The 20,753-nt window shown below is 31.4% G+C and overlaps 1 protein-coding gene across 1 annotated transcript in view; it reads left to right on the plus strand.

Annotated features, from left to right (window-relative positions):
• Nucleotides 1–17,377, plus strand: part of LOC148945909 (uncharacterized) — a 176,537-nt gene extending 159,160 nt beyond the window's left edge. The window contains exon 6 of the mRNA XM_089097932.1: nucleotides 17,198–17,377. Coding sequence (XP_088954058.1) covers nucleotides 17,198–17,299 — 102 coding nt within the window. The 3' untranslated portion in view covers nucleotides 17,300–17,377. The remainder of the gene's footprint in view (nucleotides 1–17,197) is intronic.
• The last annotated feature ends 3,376 nt before the right edge of the window (nucleotides 17,378–20,753 follow it).

Consider the following 20,753-nt stretch of genomic DNA (forward strand, 5'->3'; position numbering starts at 1 on the left):
AAATCTGAGCTAATAAAGGATTTTGGCCGCAAACTCTAGTTTTTTGTAAAACAATTATGGAAAATACAATTCGTTGGCTCATAGGTGAAAATTAAGTCCAGTTATGGATCGAAAAATAAACTATTTCTGTAAAATCTGAGCTAATAAGGGGTTTTTGGCCGAAAACTCTAGTTTTTTGTAAGAAAATTATGTAAAATACAATTCGTTGGCTCATAGGTGAAAATTAAGTCCAGTTATGGATCGAAAAATAAACTATTTCTATAAAATCTGATCTAATAAGAGTTTTTTGCCGTAAACTCTAGTTTTTTGTATGAAAATTATGGAAAATACAATTTTCTGTTTCAAATCTGAAACTTTAGTCTATTTTCGGATCGAAAAATAAACTATTTCTGTAAAATATGAGCTAATAAGGGTTTTTTGCAGTAAACTCTAGTTTTTTGTAAGAAAATTATGGAAAATACAATTCTCTGGTGCAAATCTGAAATTTTAGTATATTTTTGGATCGAAAAATAAACTATTTCTGTAAAATCTGAGCTAATAAGGGTTTTTTGCAGTAAACTCTAGTTTTTTTTTAAAAAATTATGGAAAATACAATTCTCTGGTGCAAATCTGAAACTTTAGTCTATTTTTGGATCGAAAACTAAACTATTTCTGTAAAATCTAAGCTAATAGGGGTTTTTGGCCGCAAACTCTATTTTTTTGTAAGAAAATTATGGAAAATACAATTCGTTGGCTCATAGGTGAAAATTAAGTCCAGTTATGGATCGAAAAATAAACTATTTCTATAAAATCTGAGCTAATAAGGGTTTTTTGCCGTAAACTCTAGTTTTTTGTAAGAAAATTATGGAAAATACAATTGCCTGGTTCAAATCTAAAACTTTGGTCTATTTTGGATCGAAAAATAAACTATTTCTTTAAAATCTGGGCTAATAAGCGTTTTTGGCCGTAAACTCTGGTTTTTTGTAAGAAAATTATGGAAAATGCAATTTTCTGGTTCAAATCTGAAACTTTAGTCTATTTTTGGATCGAAAAATAAAACTATTTCTATAAAATCTGAGCTAAAAAAGGGTTTTTGACCGTAAACTTTAGTTTTTTTTGTAAGAAAATTATAGAAAATACAATTCGTTGGCTCATAGGTGAAAATTAAGTCCAGTTATGGATCGAAAAATAAACTATTTCTATAAAATCTGAGCTAATAAGGGTGTTTTGCAGTAAACTCTAGTTTTTTTGTAAAAAAAATTATGGAAAATACAATTCTCTGGTGAAAATCTGAAACTTTAGTCTATTTTTGGATTGAAAAATTAACTATTTCTGTAAAATCTGAGCTAATAAGGGTTTTTGGCCGCAAACTCTAGTTTTTTGTAAGAAAATTATGGAAAATACAATTCGTTGGCTCATAGATGAAAATTAAGTCCAGTTATGGATCGAAAAATAAACTATTTCTATAAAATCTGAGCTATTAAGCGTTTTTGGCCACAAACTCTAGATTTTTGTAAGAAAATTATGGAAAATACAATTGTCTGGTGCAAATCTGAAACTCTAGTCTATTTTTGGATCGAAAAATAAACTATTTATGTAAAATCTGAGCTAATAAGGGTTTTTTGCAGTAAACTATGGTTTTTTGTAAGAAAATTATCGAAAATACAATTTTCTGGTTCAAATCTCAACTTTTAGTCTATTTTTGGATAGAAAAATAATAATATTTCTGTAAAATATGTGCTAATAAAGGTTTTTGGCCGTAAACTCTAGTTTTTTGTAAGAAAATTATGGAAAATGCAATTCTCTGTAGCAAATCTGAAACTTTAGTCTATTTTTGGATCGAAAAATAAACTATTTCTGTAAAATCTGAGATAATAAGGGTTTTTGGTCGCAAACTCTAGTTTTTGTAAGAAAATTAAGGAAAATACAATTGCCTGGTTCAAATCTGAAACTTTAGTCTATTTTTGAATCGAAAAATAAACTAGTTCTGTAAAATCTGAGCTAATAAGGGTTTTTGGCCGTAAACTCTAGTTTTTTCTAAGAAAATTATGGAAAATACAATTTTCTGGTTCAAATCTGAAACTTTAGTCTATTTTTGGATTGAAAAAATAAAACTTTTTCTATAAAATCTGAGCTAAAAAAGGGTTTTTGACCGTAAACTCTAGTTTTTTTTGTAAGAAAATTATGGAAAATACAATTCGTTGGCTCATAGGTGAAAACTAAGTCCAATTATGGATTGAAAAATAAACTATTTCTATAAAATCTGAGCTAAAAAAGGGTTTTTGACCGTAAACTTTAGTTTTTTTTTTGTAAGATAATTATAGAAAATACAAATCTCTGGTGCAAATCTTAAACTTTAGTCTATTTTTGGATCGAAAAATAAACTATTTCTGTAGAATCTGAGCTAATAAGGGTTTTTGGCCGCAAACTCTAGTTTTTTGTAAGAAAATTATGGAAAATACAATTCGTTGCCTCATAGGTGAAAATTAAGTCCAGTTATGGCTCGAAAAATAAACTATTTCTATAAAATCTGAGCTAATAAGGGTTTTTTGCCGTAAACTAGTTTTTTGTAAGAAAATTATGGAAAATACAATTTTCTGGTTCAAATCTGAAACTTTAGTCTATTTTTGGATCGAAAAATAAACTATTTCTGTAAAATCTGAGCTAATAAGGGTTTTTTGCCGTAAACACTTAGTTTTTTTTTAAAAAATTATGGAAAATACAATTCTCTGGTGCAAATCTGAAACTTTAGTCTATTTTTGGATCGAAAAATAAACTATTTCTGTAAAATCTGAGCTAATAGGGGTTTTTGGCCGCAAACTCTATTTTTTTGTAAGAAAATTATGGAAAATACAATTCGTTGGCTCATAGGTGAAAATTAAGTCCAGTTATGGATCGAAAAATAAACTATTTCTATAAAATCTGAGCTAATAAGGGTTTTCTGCCGTAAACTCTAGTTTTTTGTAAGAAAATTATGGAACATACAATTGCCAGGTTCAAATCTAAAACTTTCGTCTATTTTGGATCGAAAAATAAACTATTTCTGTAAAATCTGAGCTAATAAGGGTTTTTGGCCGTTAACTCTGGTTTTTTGTAAGAAAATTATGGAAAATGCAATTTTCTGGTTCAAATCTGAAACTTTAGTCTATTTTTGGATCGAAAAATAAAACTATTTCTATAAAATCTGAGCTAAAAAAGGGTTTTTGACCGTAAACTTTAGTTTTTTTTTGCAAGATAATTATAGAAAATACAATTCGTTGGCTCATAGGTGAAAATTTAGTCCAGTTATGGATCGAAAAATAAACTATTTCTATAAAATCTGAGCTAATAAGGGTGTTTTGCAGTAAACTCTAGTTTTTTTGTAAGAAAATTATGGAAAATACAATTCTCTGGTGAAAATCTGAAACTTTAGTCTATTTTTGGATCGAAAAATTAACTATTTCTGTAAAATCTGAGCTAATAAGGGTTTTTGGCCGCAAATTCTAGTTTTTTGTAAGAAAATTATGGAAAATACAATTCGTTGGCTCATAGGTGAAAATTAAGTCCAGTTATGGATCGAAAAATAAACTATTTCTATAAAATCTGAGCTATTAAGCGTTTTTGGCCACAAACTCTAGTTTTTTTTAAGAAAATTATGGAAAATACAATTGTCTGGTGCAAATCTGAAACTCTAGTCTATTTTTGGATCCAAAAATAAAATATTTATGTAAAATCTGAGCTAATAAGGGTTTTTTGCGGTAAACTGTAGTTTTTTGTAAGATAAGTATGGAAAATACAATTTTCTGGTTCAAATCTGAAATTTTAGTCTATTTTTGGATCGAAAAATAAAACTATTTCTGTAAAATCTGAGCTAATAAGGGTTTTTGGCCGTAAACTCTAGTTTTTTGTAAGAAAATTATGGAAAATGCAATTCTCTGAAGCAAATCTGAAACTTTAGTCTATTTTTGGATAGAAAAATGAACTATTTCTGTAAAATCTGAGCTAATAAGGGTTTTTGGTCGCAAACTCTAGTTTTTGTAAGAAAATTAAGGAAAATACAATTGTCTGGTTCAAATCTGAAACTTTAGTCTATTTTTGAATCGAAAAATAAACTAGTTCCGTAAAATCTGAGCTAATAAGGGTTTTTGGCCGTAAACTCTAGTTTTTTCTAAGAAAATTATGGAAAATAAAATTTTCTGGTTCAAATCTGAAACTTTAGTCTATTTTTGGATTGAAAAATAAAACTATTTCTATAAAACCTCAGCTAAAAAAGGGTTTTTGACCGTAAACTCTAGTTTTTTTTGTAAGAAAATTATGGAAAATACAATTCGTTGGCTCATAGGTGAAAATTAAGTCCAATTATGGATCGAAAAATAAACTATTTCTATAAATTCTGAGCTAATTAGGGTTTTTTGCAGTAAACTTTAGTTTTTAGTAAGAAAATTATGGAAAATACAATTCTCTGGTGCAAATCTGAAACTTTAGTCTATTTTTGGATCGAAATATAAACTATTTCTATGAAATCTGAGCTAATAAAGGTTTTTGGCCGCAAACTCTAGTTTTATGTAAAAAAAAATTATGGAAAATACAATTCGTTGGCTCATAGGTGAAAATTAAGTCCAGTTATGGATCGAAAAATAAACTATTTCTGTAAAATCTGAGCTAATAAGGGTTTTTTGGCCGAAAACTCTAGTTTTTTGTAAGAAAATTACGTAAAATACAATTCGTTGGATCATAGGTGAAAATTAAGTCCAGTTAAGGATCGAAAAATAAACTATTTCTATAAAATCCGAGCTAATAAGGGTTTTTTGCCGTAAACTCTAGTTTTTTGTAAGAAAATTATGGAAAATACAATTGCCTGGTTCAAATCTAAAACTTTAGTCTATTTTGGATCGAAAAATAAACTATTTATGTAAAATCTGAGCTAATAAGGGTTTTTGGCCGTAAACTCTGGTTTTTTTTAAGAAAATTATGGAAAATGCAATTTTCTAGTTCAAATCTGAAACTTTAGTCTATTTTTGGATCGAAAAATAAAACTATTTTTGTAAAATCTGAGCTAAAAATGGGTTTTTGACCGTAAACTTTAGTTTTTTTTTGTAAGATAATTATAGAAAATACAATTCGTTGGCTCATAGGTGAAAATTAAGTCCAGTTATGGATCGAAAAATAAACTATTTCTATAAAATCTGAGCTATTTTCGTTTTTGGCCACAAACTCTAGTTTTTTGTAAGAAAATTATGGAAAATACAATTCTCTGGTGAAAATCTGAAACTTTAGTCTATTTTTGGATCGAAAAATTAACTATTTCTGTAAAATCGGAGCTAATAAGGGTTTTTGGCCGCAAACTCTAGTTTTTTGTAAGAAAATTATGGAAAATACAATTCGTTGGCTCATAGATGAAAATTAAGTCCAGTTATGGATCGAAAAATAAACTATTTCTATAAAATCTGAGCTATTTTCGTTTTTGGCCACAAACTCTAGTTTTTTGTAAGAAAATTATGGAAAATACAATTGTCTGGTTCAAATCTGAAACTCTAGTCTATTTTTGGATCGAAAAATAAACTATTTCTGTAAAATCTGAGCTAATAAGGGTTTTTTGCAGTAAACTCTAGTTTCTTGTAAGAAAATTATGGAAAATACAATTTTCTGGTTCAAATCTGAAACTTAAGTCAATTTTTGGATCGAAAAATAAAACTATTTCTGTAAAATCTGTGCTAATAAAGGTTTTTGGCCGTAAACTCTAGTTTTTTGTAAGAAAATTATGGAAAATGCAATTCTCTGTAGCAAATCTGAAACTTTAGTCTATTTTTGGATCGAAAAATAAACTATTTCTGTAAAATCTGAGCTAATAAGGGTTTTTGGTCGCAAACTCTAGTTTTTGTAAGAAAATTAAGGAAAATACAATTGTCTGGTTCAAATCTGAAACTTTAGTCTATTTTTGAATCGAAAAATAAACTAGTTCTGTAAAATCTGAGCTAATAAGGGTTTTTGGCCGTAAACTCTAGTTTTTTCTAAGAAAATTATGGAAAATACAATTTTCTGGTTCAAATCTGAAACTTTAGTCTATTTTTGGATTGAAAAATCAAACTATTTATATAAAATCTGAGCTAAAAAAGGGTTTTTGACCGTAAACTCTAGTTTTTTTTGTAAGAAAATTATGGAAAATACAATTCGTTGGCTCATAGGTGAAAATTAAGTCCAATTATGGATCGAAAAATAAACTATTTCTATAAATTCTGAGCTAATTAGGGTTTTTTGCAGTAAACTTTAGTTTTTAGTAAGAAAATTATGGAAAATACAATTCTCTGGTTCAAATCTGAAACTTCAGTCTATTTTTGGATCGAAAAATAGAACTATTTCTATAAAATCTGAGCTAATAAGGGTTATTGGCCGTAAACTCTAGTTTTTTGTAAAAAAAATTATGGAAAATACAATTCGTTGGCTCATAGGTGAAAATTAATTCCAATTATGGATCGAAAAATAAACTATATCTGTAAAATCTGAGCTAATAAGGGGTTTTTGGCCGCAAACTCTAGTTTTTTGTAAGAAAATTACGGAAAATACAATTCGTTGGCTCATAGGTGAAAATTAAGTCCAGTTATGGATCGAAAAATAAACTATTTCTATAAAATCTGAGCTAATAAGGGTTTTTTGCCGTAAACTCTAGTTTTTTGTAAGAAAATTATGGAAAATACAATTTTCTGGTTCAAATCTGAAACTTTAGTCTATTTTCGGATCGAAAAATTAACTATTTCTATAAAATCTGAGCTAATAAGGGTTTTTTGTAGTAAACTCTAGTTTTTTGTAAGAAAATTATGGAAAATACAATTCTCTGGTGCAAATCTGAAACTTTAGTCTATTTTTGGATCGAAAAATAAACTATTTCTGTAAAATCTGAGCTAATAAGGGTTTTTGGCCGCAAACTCTAGTTTTTTGTAAGAAAATTAAGGAAAATACAATTCGTTAGCTCATAGGTGAAAATTAAGTCCAGTTATGGATCGGAAAATTAACTATTTCTATAAAATCTGAGCTAATAAGGGTTTTTTGCTGTAAACTCTAGTTTTTTGTACAAAAAATTATGGAAAAATACAATTGTCTGGTTCAAATCTGAAACTTTAGTCTATTTTTGGATCGAAAAATAAACTATTTATGTAAAATCTGAGCTAAAAAGGGTTTTTGGCCGTAAACTCTAGTTTTTTTTAAGAAAATTATGGAAAATGCAATTTTCTGGTTCAAATCTGAAACTTTAGTCTATTTTTGGATCGAAAAATAAAACTATTTCTATAAAATCTGAGCTAAAAAAGGGTTTTTGACCGTAAACTCTAGTTTTTTTTAACGAAAATTATGGAAAATACAATTCGCTGGCTCATAGGTGAAAATTAAGTCCAGTTATGGATCAAAAAATAAACTATTTCTATAAAATCTGAGCTAATAAGCGTTTTTTGCAGTAAAATCTAGTTTTTTGTAAGAAAATTATGGAAAATACAATTTTCTGGTTCAAATTTGAAACTTTAGTCTATTTTTAGATCCAAAAATAAACTATTTCTGTAAAATCTGAGCTAATAAGGGTTTTTAGCCGTAAACTCTAGTTTTTTGTAAGAAAATTATGGAAAATACAATTTTCTGGTTCAAATCTGAAACTTTAGTCTATTTTTGGATCGAAAAAAAAACTATTTCTATAAGATATAAGCTAATAAGGGTTTTTGACCATAAACTCTAGTTTTTCGTAAGACAATTAAGGAAAATACAATTCGTTGGTTCATAGGTGAAACTTAAGTCCAGTTATGGATCGAAAAATAAACTATTTCTGTAGAATCTGAGCTAATAAGGGTTTTTGACCATAAACTCTAGTTTCCTGTAAGAAAATTATGGAAAATACAATTCTCTCGTTCAAATGTGAAACTTAGGTCCATTCTCTGGTTCAAATGTGAAACTTAAGTCCAGTTTTGGATACTCATAATGATGAGGACTGATGGTTCTAATTCAGTATTTTTTTTCATAAAAACAAACTTTTTTTTTTTAAACTTCGAAATTATTCAACTTTTTTTATTTTTAAATTTTTTGTACGTATCTTAAAATCACAAAATATGCTTACGGCTCTAACAATTGTGCTCTGTGATTGGTCAGAGACACGATGTGGCTTTCCCACTGGTATTCTATGTCCGGTTATCGACACTACCTAGTCTATTGCATTTATTAAATCAGTATTTTTTACGCAGTTGAACGATAAAGACATAAGTCACATCTTTAAAAAAAGTGAAGATGGAGCATTTTAATAAAGTGTGTTCACATGTCAATGTTATTGTAGCATTAAATGCCGACAAGGAGAAGTATTTAAACTATGAAACAAGTAAAAATGGTGGCACTATTGGAAATGTATGCGTGCATTGTCATGACAGTAAGGAATTTAATTTCTTTGGAGTACCAAAAAAATTCAACTTTTATTATGGTGGATATGCAAGAGTAAGATATCCAGAGATGATAGCACTCAAAGAGAATGCCAACATAAAAATAATAGTTGATGAAGAGGGACATCTTCTTGCCAGTGCTTGTGGTAACATGCTACCTCTTGTTGCACCCCATCGTCAACTTTCGGGTATTAGCATTCAACGGAAGATCAAAAAAAGACATGCATACTCTTCTACTAATATCATAAACCATATCTTGTCTACGTGCCGAAACTGTTACCTTTGTAAAAATAATGTTGTAATAGACAGTGAAATTGCCGAAAAAATAAAAAGGGCATTGGCAGAAAATATCACTAAGGAATATAAAGATGAATCGATGAAAAACAAAGTGCCAGCAAACGTCACTACCATTAATGAGCCATATAATAGCAAAGATGAAATGCATATTGAACAAGTGGATGAACTCCCATTAGAAATGTGTTCACATGTTAGTGTTATTGTAGCATTGAATGCTGACATGGAGAAGTATTTGAACTATGAAACAAGTAAAAGTGGTAGAACTATCTGAAAAATATGCGTGCGTTGTCATGACACTAAGGAATTAAATTTCTTTGGAGTACCAAAAAAATTCAATTGTACAAATGGTGGATATGTGAAAGTATCATTTCCAGAGATGTTAGTACTCAAAGAGAATGCCAACATAAAAATAATAGTTGATGAAGAAGGGTATCTTCATGCTAGTGATATAGGTAACATGCTACCTATTGATAGAACCTATTGTCATCTTTCAGGTATTAGCATTCAAATGAAAGCAAAGGAGAAAAGAAAGGCCTACTCTTTTACTAATATCATAAACCATATCTTGTATACATGCCGAAACTGTTACCTTTGTAAAAATCACGTTGTAATAGACAGTGAAATTGCCGGAAAAATAAAAAGGGCATTGGTAGAAAATATCACTAAGGAATATAAAGATGAATCGATTTAAAACAAAGTGTCAGCAAACGTTACTACCATTGATCAAACAGTTAATGAATCAAATAATACCCAAGATGAAATGTATATTGAACCTGTCGGTGACACACCAGTAAATATTATGTATGACTCAAAATAGAATAATGATTATTCTACCGATTACGAGTTAAGAGAAGACAATAGCTACAATATCAAGAGAGAACATGGAGAACTATTTTATAGAACAGATTCAAAATGTCCAAAATTGATCACTGAAATTAATAATGTATAATAATATATTTTTTTATTAATATTCTACATAGCATTATTTCATTAAAAATATATTATGCATTACATTGTTGTGTGTTCATTATTTTTAGAGAAAGCTAGCATATCAAACGTTTAGAATGTCTCTTAAAACACTGGAGATGTAAGAAAATGAATTCGCATACATCTATTGTCAGACACATGGGATAGAGTGAATAAATTTTATTTATCAACATCTTTTGTCAGATACATCATATAAAATTGACAGAATCTAAGTGTTAGAGTGAATAATTTTTTCTTTTATCAACATCCTTTGTCAGATACATCAAATAAAAATGACGAAATCTAAATTTCAGAATGAATAAATGCTTTAACAACATCCATTATCGGATATGTCTGATAAAATTGACAAAATCTAAGTATCAGAGTGACTAAATTCTATATCAGCATCCTTTTCTCGGATACATAGGATAAAATATCGGATAAAATTGACAAAATCTAAATATCAGATTCATTAAATTCTATATCAACATCCATTTCTCAGGTACATGGGAATAACATTGACAAAATCTAGGTATCAGAATGAATAAGTTCTTTATCAACATCCGTAGTTGGATATGTCATTATGTCATTATGAAAAAATTGTAAGTAAGTAAGTGAGTAAGTAGGTAAGTAGGTAACAAACTCTTTCTTGAATTCACCTCTTGGATACAAAATACAGAAATTTAATTCAGTAAATTATTAAAAAAAAAAATTCGCCGGGGTTACGTGCGCGCACGTAACGTTTCATCTTTGGTATTATTTGATTCATTAACTGTTTGATCAATGGTAGTAACGTTTGCTGACACTTTGTTTTTCATCGATTCATCGTTATATTCCTTAGTGATATTTTCTACCAATGCCCTTTTTATTTTTCCGGCAATTTCACTGTCTATTACAACGCTATTTTTACAAAGGTAACAGTTTCGGCACGTAGACAAGATATGGTTTATGATATTAGTAGAAGCGTAGGCCTTTCTTTTCCCCTTTGCTTTCATTTGAATGCTAATACCTAAAAGATGACACAAAGGTTCTATCAATAGGTAGCATGTTTCCTATAGCACTAGCATGAAGATACCCCTCTTCATCAACTATTATTTTTATGTTGGCATTCTCTTTGAGTACTAACATCTCTGTAAATGATACTTTAGCATATCCACCATTTGTATAATTGAATTTTTTTGGTACTCCAAATAAATTTAATTCCTTATTGCCATGACAACGCACGCATACGTTTCCGATAGTGCTACCACTTGTACTTGTTTCATAGTTCAAATACTTCTCCATGTCAGCATTCAATGCTACAATAACACTAACATGTGAACACATTTCTAACGGGGGGTCATCCACATGTCCAATATGTATTTCATCTTTGCTATTATTTGGTTCATTAATGGTAGTGACGTTTGCTGGCACTTTGTTTTTCATCGATTTATCTTTATATTCCTTAGTGATATTTTCTGCCAATGCCCTTTTTATTTTTCCGGCAATTTCACTGTCTATTAAAACATTATTTTTACAAAGGTAACAGTTTCGGCACATAGACAAGATATGGTTTATGATATTAGTAGAAGAGTAGGCATATCTTCTTTTGATCTTCCGTTGAATGCTAATACCCGAAAGTTGACGATGGGGTGCAACAAGAAGTAGCATGTTACCACAAGCACTGGCAAGATAATGTCCCTCTTCATCAACTATTATTTTTATGTTGGCATTCTCTTTGAGTGCTATCATTTCTGGATATCTTACTCTTGCATATCCACCATAATAAGAGTTGAATTTTTTTGGTACTCCAAAGAAATTAAATTCCTTACTGTCATGACAATGCACGCATACATTTCCAATAGTGCTAATATTTTTACTTGTTTCATAGTTTAAATACTTCTCCTTGTCGGCATTTAATGCTACAATAACATTGACATGTGAACACACTTTATTAAAATGCTCCATCTTCACTTTTTTTTTAAAGATATGACTTAGGTGTTTATCGTTCCACTGCGTAAAAAATACTGATTTAATACATGCAATAGACTGGGTGGTGTCGATATCCGGACATAGAATACCAGTGGGAAAGCCACATCGTGTCTCTGACCAATCACATAGTACAATTGTTAGAGCTGTAAGTATATTTTGTCATTTTAAGATACGTACAAAAAAATAAAAAAATCAATAAAGTTGAATAATTTCTAAGTTTAAAAAAATAGTTTGTTTTTATGAAAAAAAAATATTGAATTAGAACCATCAGTCCTCATCATTATGAGTATCGAAAACTGGACTTAAGTATCACATTTGAACCAGAGAATGGACCTAAGTTTCATATTTGAACGAGAGAATTGCATTTTCCATAATTTTCTTACAGGAAACTAGAGTTTATGGTCAAAAACCCTTATTAGCTCAGATTCTACAGAAATAGTTTATTTTTCGATCCATAACTGGACTTAAGTTTCACCTATGAACCAACGAATTGTATTTTCCATAATTTTCTTACGAAAAACTAGAGTTTACGGTCAAAAACCCTTATTAGCTTACATTTTATGGAAATAGTTTTATTTTTCGATCCAAAAATAGACTAAAGTTTCAGATTTGAACCAGAAAATTGTATTTTCCATAATTTTCTTACAAAAAACTAGAGTTTACGGCCAAAAGCCCTTATTAGCTCAGATTTTACAGAAATAGTTTATTTTTTGATCAAAAAATAGACTAAAGTTTCAAATTTGAACCAGACAATTGTATTTTCCATAATTTTCTTACAAAAAACTAGAGTTTACTGCAAAAAACCCTTATTAGCTCAGATTTTATAGAAATAGTTTATTTTTCGATCCATAACTGGACTTAATTTCCACCTATGACCCAACGAATTGTATTTTCCATAATTTTTTTACAAAAAAAACTAGAGTTTACGGTCAAAAACCCTTTTTTAGCTCAGATTTTATAGAAATCGTTTTATTTTTCGATCCAAAAATAGACTAAAGTTTCAGATTTGAACCAGAAAATTGCATTTTCCATAATTTTCTTACAAAAAACTAGAGTTTAAGGCCAAAAACCCTTATTAGCTCAGATTTTACAGAAATAGTTTATTTTTCGATCCAAAAATAGACTAAAGTTTCAGATTTCAACCAGACAATTGTATTTTCCATAATTTTGTTACAAAAAACTAGAGTTTACGCCAAAAAACCCTTATTAGCTCAGATTTTATAGAAATAGTTTATTTTCGATCCATAACTGGACTTAATTTTCACCTATGAGCCAACGAATTGTATTTTCCATAATTTTCTTACAAAAAACTAGAGTTTGCGGCCAAAACCCCTTATTAGCTCAGATTTTACACAAATAGTTTATTTTTCGATCCAAAAATAGAGTAAAGTTTCAGATTTGCATCAGAGAATTGTATTTTCCATAATTTTCTTACAAAAAACTAGAGTTTACTGCAAAAAACCCTTATTAGCTCAGATTTTACAGAAATAGTTTATTTTTCAATCCAAAAATAGACTAAAGTTTCAGATTTGAACCAGAGAATTGTATTTTCCATAATTTTCTTACAAAAAACTAGAGTTTACGGCAAAAAACATTATTAGCTCAGATTTTACAGAAATAGTTTATTTTTTTATCCATAACTGGACTTAATTTTCACCTATGAGCCAATAAATTGTATTTTTCCATAATTTTCTTACAAAAAACAAGAGTTTGCGGCCAAAAACCCTTATTAGCTCAGATTTTACAGAAATAGTTTATTTTTCGATTCAAAAAAAGACTAAAGTTTCAGATTTGCACCAGAAAATTGTATTTTCCATAATTTTCTTACAAAAAACTAAGAGTTTACTGCAAAAACAAACTACTCTCGAGTTACACTCCAATTCGCAAATCCCTTACCCCTTTTTGCAAATTTCAGTCAAACAATTCTGATTGTAGCATCCAATTTTTTAATAGCAAACTACTCTCGAGTTACACTCCAATTCGCAAATCCATTATCCTTTTTTTGCAAATGTCAATCAACCAAATCTGATTGTAGCATCCAATTTTCTAATAACAAACTACTCTCGAGTTACACTCCAATTCGCAAATCCCTTACCCCTTTTTGCAAATGTCAATCAAACAATTCTGATTGTAGCATCCAATTTTTTATAACAAACTACTCTCGAGTTAAGGCAATCTTCCAAAAAATCAGAAAAACAAGTCGCCTAAGAAACGGATGTTGCCTCAAAAACCACTCTAATTATCTTATAAAGCCTTGGCTATAGTTTCAAAACATGCTTGGCCACTTTATACCTTGCCAGCTTTTTTTTTGCAATGTTCACGTGTAACTGTAGTGTCTCAGGCGTGGTTTTTCTTGTAGGCGTGAATGTACGCTTGAATGTAGGGTTCGTATCTATTACACTTTTGAGCATATTCTTGTAGGGTTCCTTGTAGGGTCAGCGTCAATAGATACGGTACTACTATGGCGGTGCCACCCTTATCATCCCTGGACATAATGATGTGAAATACCGATAAGGAGTCGACTTTCTATTTCCAGGAATGCTAGAAAATCACTCATTGCGGCAATCCCAATAAGCTCATATAAATTCGTAAGTTTATTAATCCACATTCACAAACAAATACGTAAATTAAACAACACTTTCACGCTGGAGAAAACCTATGAGGGTTTGCAGTCACGCGAATGTTCATGTAACTACTTACGTATTAACTCGACTTTTTACTTAAAGCTCAACTATTTAGTTTAAAAACTATTATAAATAAACCAAACATAAATAAACTATATATATATATATATATATATATATATATATATATATATATATATATATATATATATATATATATATATATATATATATATATATATATATATATATATATATATATATATATATATATATACCTATACCTATGAATACCTATACCTAATTCGCGTGACTGCAATATATATATATATATATATATATATATATATATATATATATATATATATATATATATATATATATATATATATATATATATATATATATATATATATATATATATATGAACATAAAACAATAAATAAATAACTTAACTAAAATAATAATAGATAAATAAAAATATAAAAGAAAAATAAAGAAAATAATAATAACAAATCCAGTCTCCATCACTCTTCAATGCTCACCTCCCCCGTCCGATCATAATACGCCAAACGGCACATTATGATCGGACTAAAAGGATCACCTGTCATTATTACAGTAGTTCAACTTTGTGCTCAAGACTCCAATAGAGACGACGAGGAGTCTGAAAATTTATATTTCCAGCTTCAAATTCTAGTCGATTCCACCTTTGCTAACCTTTATTCCAACATCAATCCTCGATTCTAGCTAGCTAAAAAGGAGGACCTTAAGGCTTGCTCCCTCCTTTCCAACATGCCAACCAAATACAATCCGCAGATGGAATCCGACCTAAATGGAAAAAGCACTTCGAGAATTAACTAAATTTCTCCATCCTCCCTGACCCAACTGTTCTATCACAGTTTCCCCGTAACTACTCCTGACCCAAGCCAACACTCCCTACCCCTTCACTCGGAAATAGAATTATCCATCAGAGATCTGAAGACCAACAAAGCTACTGGCCCTCATTGACTACGGTTGGAACTTCTGAATGTCAACTGTGGACCCCTCGTTGAGCTTTATCATAAATTCCCCACAGCTGCCTGGGAAGTAGGTTACTCCCTCATACCACGGTGCAAGGCCAGGATAGTCTCTCTCCATAAGAAAGGCTTAAAAAAAAGTGTGGTATAACTACCAGCCAATCATTCGTACCACCCATGCCGCTATAATACTGATAAGAATCATTTTAGGGTGCATTTGAGCAATATGCTCAGGCGTCATCCCAGAATACAAAGAAGTTTTAAACTGAATAGTTCGACTGTAGATCAGATTTTCACGACCCTTCAAATTATGGACAAACATTTTGAACGCAACTGCAGCATCTACAACCTCTTCATAGATTTCAAACAGGCGTTTGGCCTCATCTGGAGAAAAGGTCTATGGCACATTCTTCTTCACTTTGGAATCCCATCCGATTTGGTTTTTCTGATACGAGACATGTACACGCAGTTCAGAAGCCGTGTTTTTTTTGTTTTGTTTTTTTCTCTCTTTTCTTTTGTTTTACCAACTAATTACCAGTAATATATTATAGAATGGTGGAAGAATCTACCCACCTTGGTAGCTTACTCACCTCCAACAATAACCACTCAAGAGATATCAAGAGACAACTGGCACTTGTAAATTCCAACTTTGGAAGTCTGATGTCCATCTGGTGGAAGAAGAACTTATCAACAATGCTTAAAGCGTGGCTATTTAATTTGCTTATTACCGCTATCACTATTTTTGCCTGTGAATCTTGAACTCTAAAAAGAGATAATCAGTAGCGCCTTGCTGCCTTTGAAACAAAATCACTACGAAGCATTGCCGGTATCACTTATCGTGATAGAATGTCCAGCAGCAATATCAAGGTCATAATATCAACAAGCTCAAGGTAATACTAACAAGGGCATCCTCGACAGAATAAAACTGCTGCAGCTTAGATGGCTAGCGCACATACAATCTATGGAAAGCACACGTCTCCCGAAGACAGCCTTTGGAGGCCAGATACGTGGTTTTTGACCTAGAGGGTGCCACCCAAAGAGATGGAAAGACAACATCTCATCACTTAACTTACCCCACCTTCTCCGCCCGGCATAGGATAGAAGTGCATACAGGAATTACATCAATGGACTGGTGAAAGAAGAGGTCCCAAAACCACCTTCAAGGATGGATGGAACTTAACAAAGTAAGTCAAAAACAAATATTCCCCAAAATATTATACGGTTAAGCAATTAAAAATGTCCAAACATACGCAATCGAACATTTTTACTGTTTCTCAAGAGGAAATATTGTGCCATCCGGCTGAAATTTCAAAAACTAAATTGCTATTGTTCAGTTTGTCCACTTTTACCATTTGCACCAATACACAATTGCACCAACCAGCTAGTTTGACTTTATACAAACTTTCCTGTGGTAATTCAATAGTTGTTATGATACACAACACATACTTTATAGGAGAATTCAATGGATCTTAATGGTCAATTTATTCAAATGGTCAATTCGTATTTATTGAACAACAACAATTAAACAAGTATAGGATTAAAACTGTTAAGAAATCACAAGAAAATTTATATTTACAAGTTGTTTTTAATTCTCTTGAATTTCATTCGTAAATATTAATTGTTCAGTTGAACCTTAAGACACTTATGAAAACATTTTTCAAAGAAAACGAAAACAGAAGAGCACAATCACCAAAACTATCGGTTACCATATGTGGTTTATATATGGTGCTCAATTGGACATGTATATCACATACTTATCTCTGTGCACCTGACAAACGGTATTATCTTCCTAACCCCAAATTATTTTCCTAACCCTCCAGACCGTTTATTCCAAACGGTCTGGACCTTGTTAGTCCCTGATTTTGAGCTTCGGTCGTATAAGTTATAGTCAAGATTGCATAACAAGCTTTTTATTAGTAAGAGTTTAAGCTGTGCTCTAATTTTCAATTTATTTCAGATAATACCACTGATAACAATGCCATTGTCCGATGCGATTGTCAGCTTTCTCAATAAAGCATTTGAAGGAATCAATATCTGGGATATCGTACCAAAACCATGAGTGCTTTTCTTTTATTTTGAATTTGTACTCCCACAACTTATTATACTGCGTGTAAAGTAAATACTGATACCTAAAGTACTTGTATCTTCTTGTTATTTTACCTGAAGGAAGATTTATCAACCCCTCCATGGGTAATGGATGCCAGGGCTTGCTCATAGTTGCAAAACCAAAAAGAAGAAGACAGAATACTTTCTTATGATCTTCTTTGTTAAAAACTACACTTTAATTTCATTGGCCTTAGTCTGTAATGTGTCTTCGTTAGCCAATCACAATATTCCTCATTTCTGGATAGAATGATAACATCAGAACCCTTTCAAACGAAAATTCTTTGATGTTAATTGAAACGCTCCTTTGAGACACATTCAGAAAGCAAATTTAAAAGAATGAAAGGTTAAATTTCACCTCATTGGTTTGCTGTGGGAAATTTTAAGCCAGTACAGAGAACGAAAAGTTTTTTTCCTTAAAAATGAGAATTTTCGCTTCTGAACTCTGTATTTTTTTTATTTTTTTATTTTTTTTTTTTAGGGCTATATTTACCTCTGCTACATTGAAGTGTGAAAATAAATAAGCAAAACTGGCTGACATCGCTTTTCGTTTGAAAAATTCAAACATTTACAATTTGTTGATTCTAGAAGACAATTACACCTTCAATAGAAAGATCTCCATTTAAGCGATTTGCTGCTCCATAAGTTTAGCTTTTTTTACCCTTTTTTTTATATTGGGCACCCGATACTATCAAAACTACGCAACTACTGATGGAGACCTTTTTCATTAAACATTAAATTTCTGATTTTTTTTCAATTTTTTTAGATATTTATTATTGTGGAGCTTTTCCTTTAACCAATTCAGACAATCGGATTTGATTTTCACTGTTGTTGGTGCTTTAAATCTATCATATGATTGAAACTTCTTAGAATCCAGAGTCAGACTCATTCGCTTTTTAAAAGCTGTAATAATTGGACTTTAATTCGAAAGTCTCTCTGGTTTTTTAGGAATGCAAAAAAGGTTGTATTACATTCTATGTTCCAATTTTAACATTTACTGAGTTAATTTCGGGAAGGAAAGGCGACAGCCTCTGGAGGAAGCTATGAAAAAAGTGATAGCTATGAATATGAAAGTGTAAATAGCTTTGAGGCACAAATTCGACCAGAAAGTGAGGGTTGTGCCAATGAGGATAAGGGATATGTCCCGTAAGTTTATATAATCTCTTCGTCAGGGGCGTAATTTGCTATGGGGCAGGGGGGCAACTGCCCTCCTAGACCTCTTTTTACCCCCCCCCCCCACCCAACTAAAGTCCCCCCCCCATCTGAAATTTAGTTTCTTCAAAAATATTGTCAAAACTAATATAAGCCTGCATAATTCAAGCATCAACAGAAACAGATCAGTTTTTTTAGTAGGCCTATATATTTTACCATTATAGTACTTTTATAGTATTAAATAGTACCTTTATGGTACCAAATGGCTTATTTTTTAGTTTTACTGTCTTTTTCACTTGATCTGGAAAAATTTGCTCCAACTTTACCCCCCCCCCCCTAAGGATTTTGACGAAATTATGCCACTGCCCTTTGGTCTCCTTTTTTCAACATAAGAAAAATTATTAAAGTTTTTCACACATAGGGATATGTCCATTTTTCCAGACTTTGGTTTCGCAACTTTGAAACTTATCCACTGCTGACTCGGAGAGAGCTTTCAATAGCTAAGTAGAAATCTTGCCAATTTCCGGATATTTATGATTTTCAGGATTTTGATTGCTTTGATTACTTCATCCTTGAAGGGTCGGTCCTTACATACATTCTAATAAGCTTGGTTGTCTGAGGCTTTTGGGGAAATCTGGGTGGTTGATTCCAACTATTAGGACCTCTTGGTTTTAATATTTCTGGGAAATCCGATTGCCTTCTCTCGATAAGTTCCTAACGGTTTGTGGGTATTTTTCCACCCTTCACTTTAAGGGAGAGGACGGCCATTTGAATCCCATTTCGAGTACATTCTTTAAGTAAATGATAAGAAATTTTGTGTATCGTTCCATAATGTGGTTCTTTCTGTATCAGTGATGACATCAGACCTGTAAGCTTTGTTTTTGCTCCTGCTGATTTGTAGAATTATTGTCAGAGCATGTGATTGGCAGACTTCTTATTTGTCATTTTTTCTTTTTTCCAGAAGATTTGAGTGTTTTTTTCTGAAATCTGTTTATTGGGTTTCAACTTGACAAACCAAAATATGTTCGTGGTGACTTCATTAATGTTATCTTTGAACGTGTTCCATTTCTTCTCAATTTTGGTTTCAGGCAGGTTGAAGTTCTGACCACTGATCAGTGTCTTGAGCTCATCTTGAAAGACAGCGGAGGGGTTCAAGAGTTCAAAGACAGATGACCGTCTGTATTCATCTACTTTAAGCTTTGACACATCAGTATTCTGACTGGGAGCGCTAGTTTTCTTTGTGCTGTATTTTAAGTCTGTATTGTAGCCTTGTCTTCAACATGAAGCGGTCAGATCCTCTTTTCGATCTTTTGCACTCTCGAGTCCAACACCATAGTTTTCCATGGTCGGGATATGAGCAAGTAATTTGTTTGGGCCTTTACTCTTCGGATTCCCAGGTATATGCATTACACGGCTTGAGTCTAACCCGGGTGTTAGCGACAGCAAGAGGAAGCCCAAAAAGGAAGTACTTTGCATACTGTTAAAGCCCAACTAAATTAGTGTTTACTGTTTTATTAAAAGGATAGGACAAAAGATGGGTCAAAACCTGTAGCTCCTAAGGACTCTATATTTCTTGAGGATATAATTGTTAACAATTATATAAGAAGATTCGAAACCTTAATTTTGTTACTAAATCTTCATCTTCACCTTCATGGCCCCTAAAAGGGTGATAATAGTTTCATTCAAATATAATTCATTTAAGGAAAAGGTGCCTTAGCAGGTGCATCAAGCTGTCATATTTAGAGCATGTAATTTTAATAAAATGAAGGGCCTCTGTGGAATAATAAGGGATAAATGTCATCTTCATATTTAGAGAAAGTTTAGATCTCAAATCAATATTCTTGGATACTTAATTAGAATCTGCCATTCTATAATAAGCAGTCTCGTCCAAGGCTGTGATCAATCGTTTGATAGATATAGCACTCTCCAATGACTAACAAATACATCTACCGGAGATGATGTGGATGTGAACGGCTGGAAGGGATGATATCCCTGTGACCCTAAGCGGTAGTCAGATTGAGGATTTCCAGTTTTTAAAATATTTCAGCTTAATGATGAACCTTACTTTGAATCCCCAGGAGAGATCCAGAGCTGCATATTCTCAGCATGGAGTATCTTTTAGTTGACAACAGACATCTCTATGGAGATGGAGCGAAATTTTGCTTCGCAAAAAGCTCCGAGCATAAAACGCTATGATTGCCTGTGTCCTCGTCTATGGATGTGGTCACTAAAAGCTGCTGAAGTGTTAAACTTGGACA

This window comes from Artemia sp. Qi Xiang Cuo, chromosome 12 (genome assembly GCF_049724085.1).
Source record: "Artemia sp. Qi Xiang Cuo chromosome 12, ASM4972408v1, whole genome shotgun sequence".
Lineage (NCBI taxonomy): Eukaryota > Metazoa > Arthropoda > Branchiopoda > Anostraca > Artemiidae > Artemia > Artemia sp. Qi Xiang Cuo.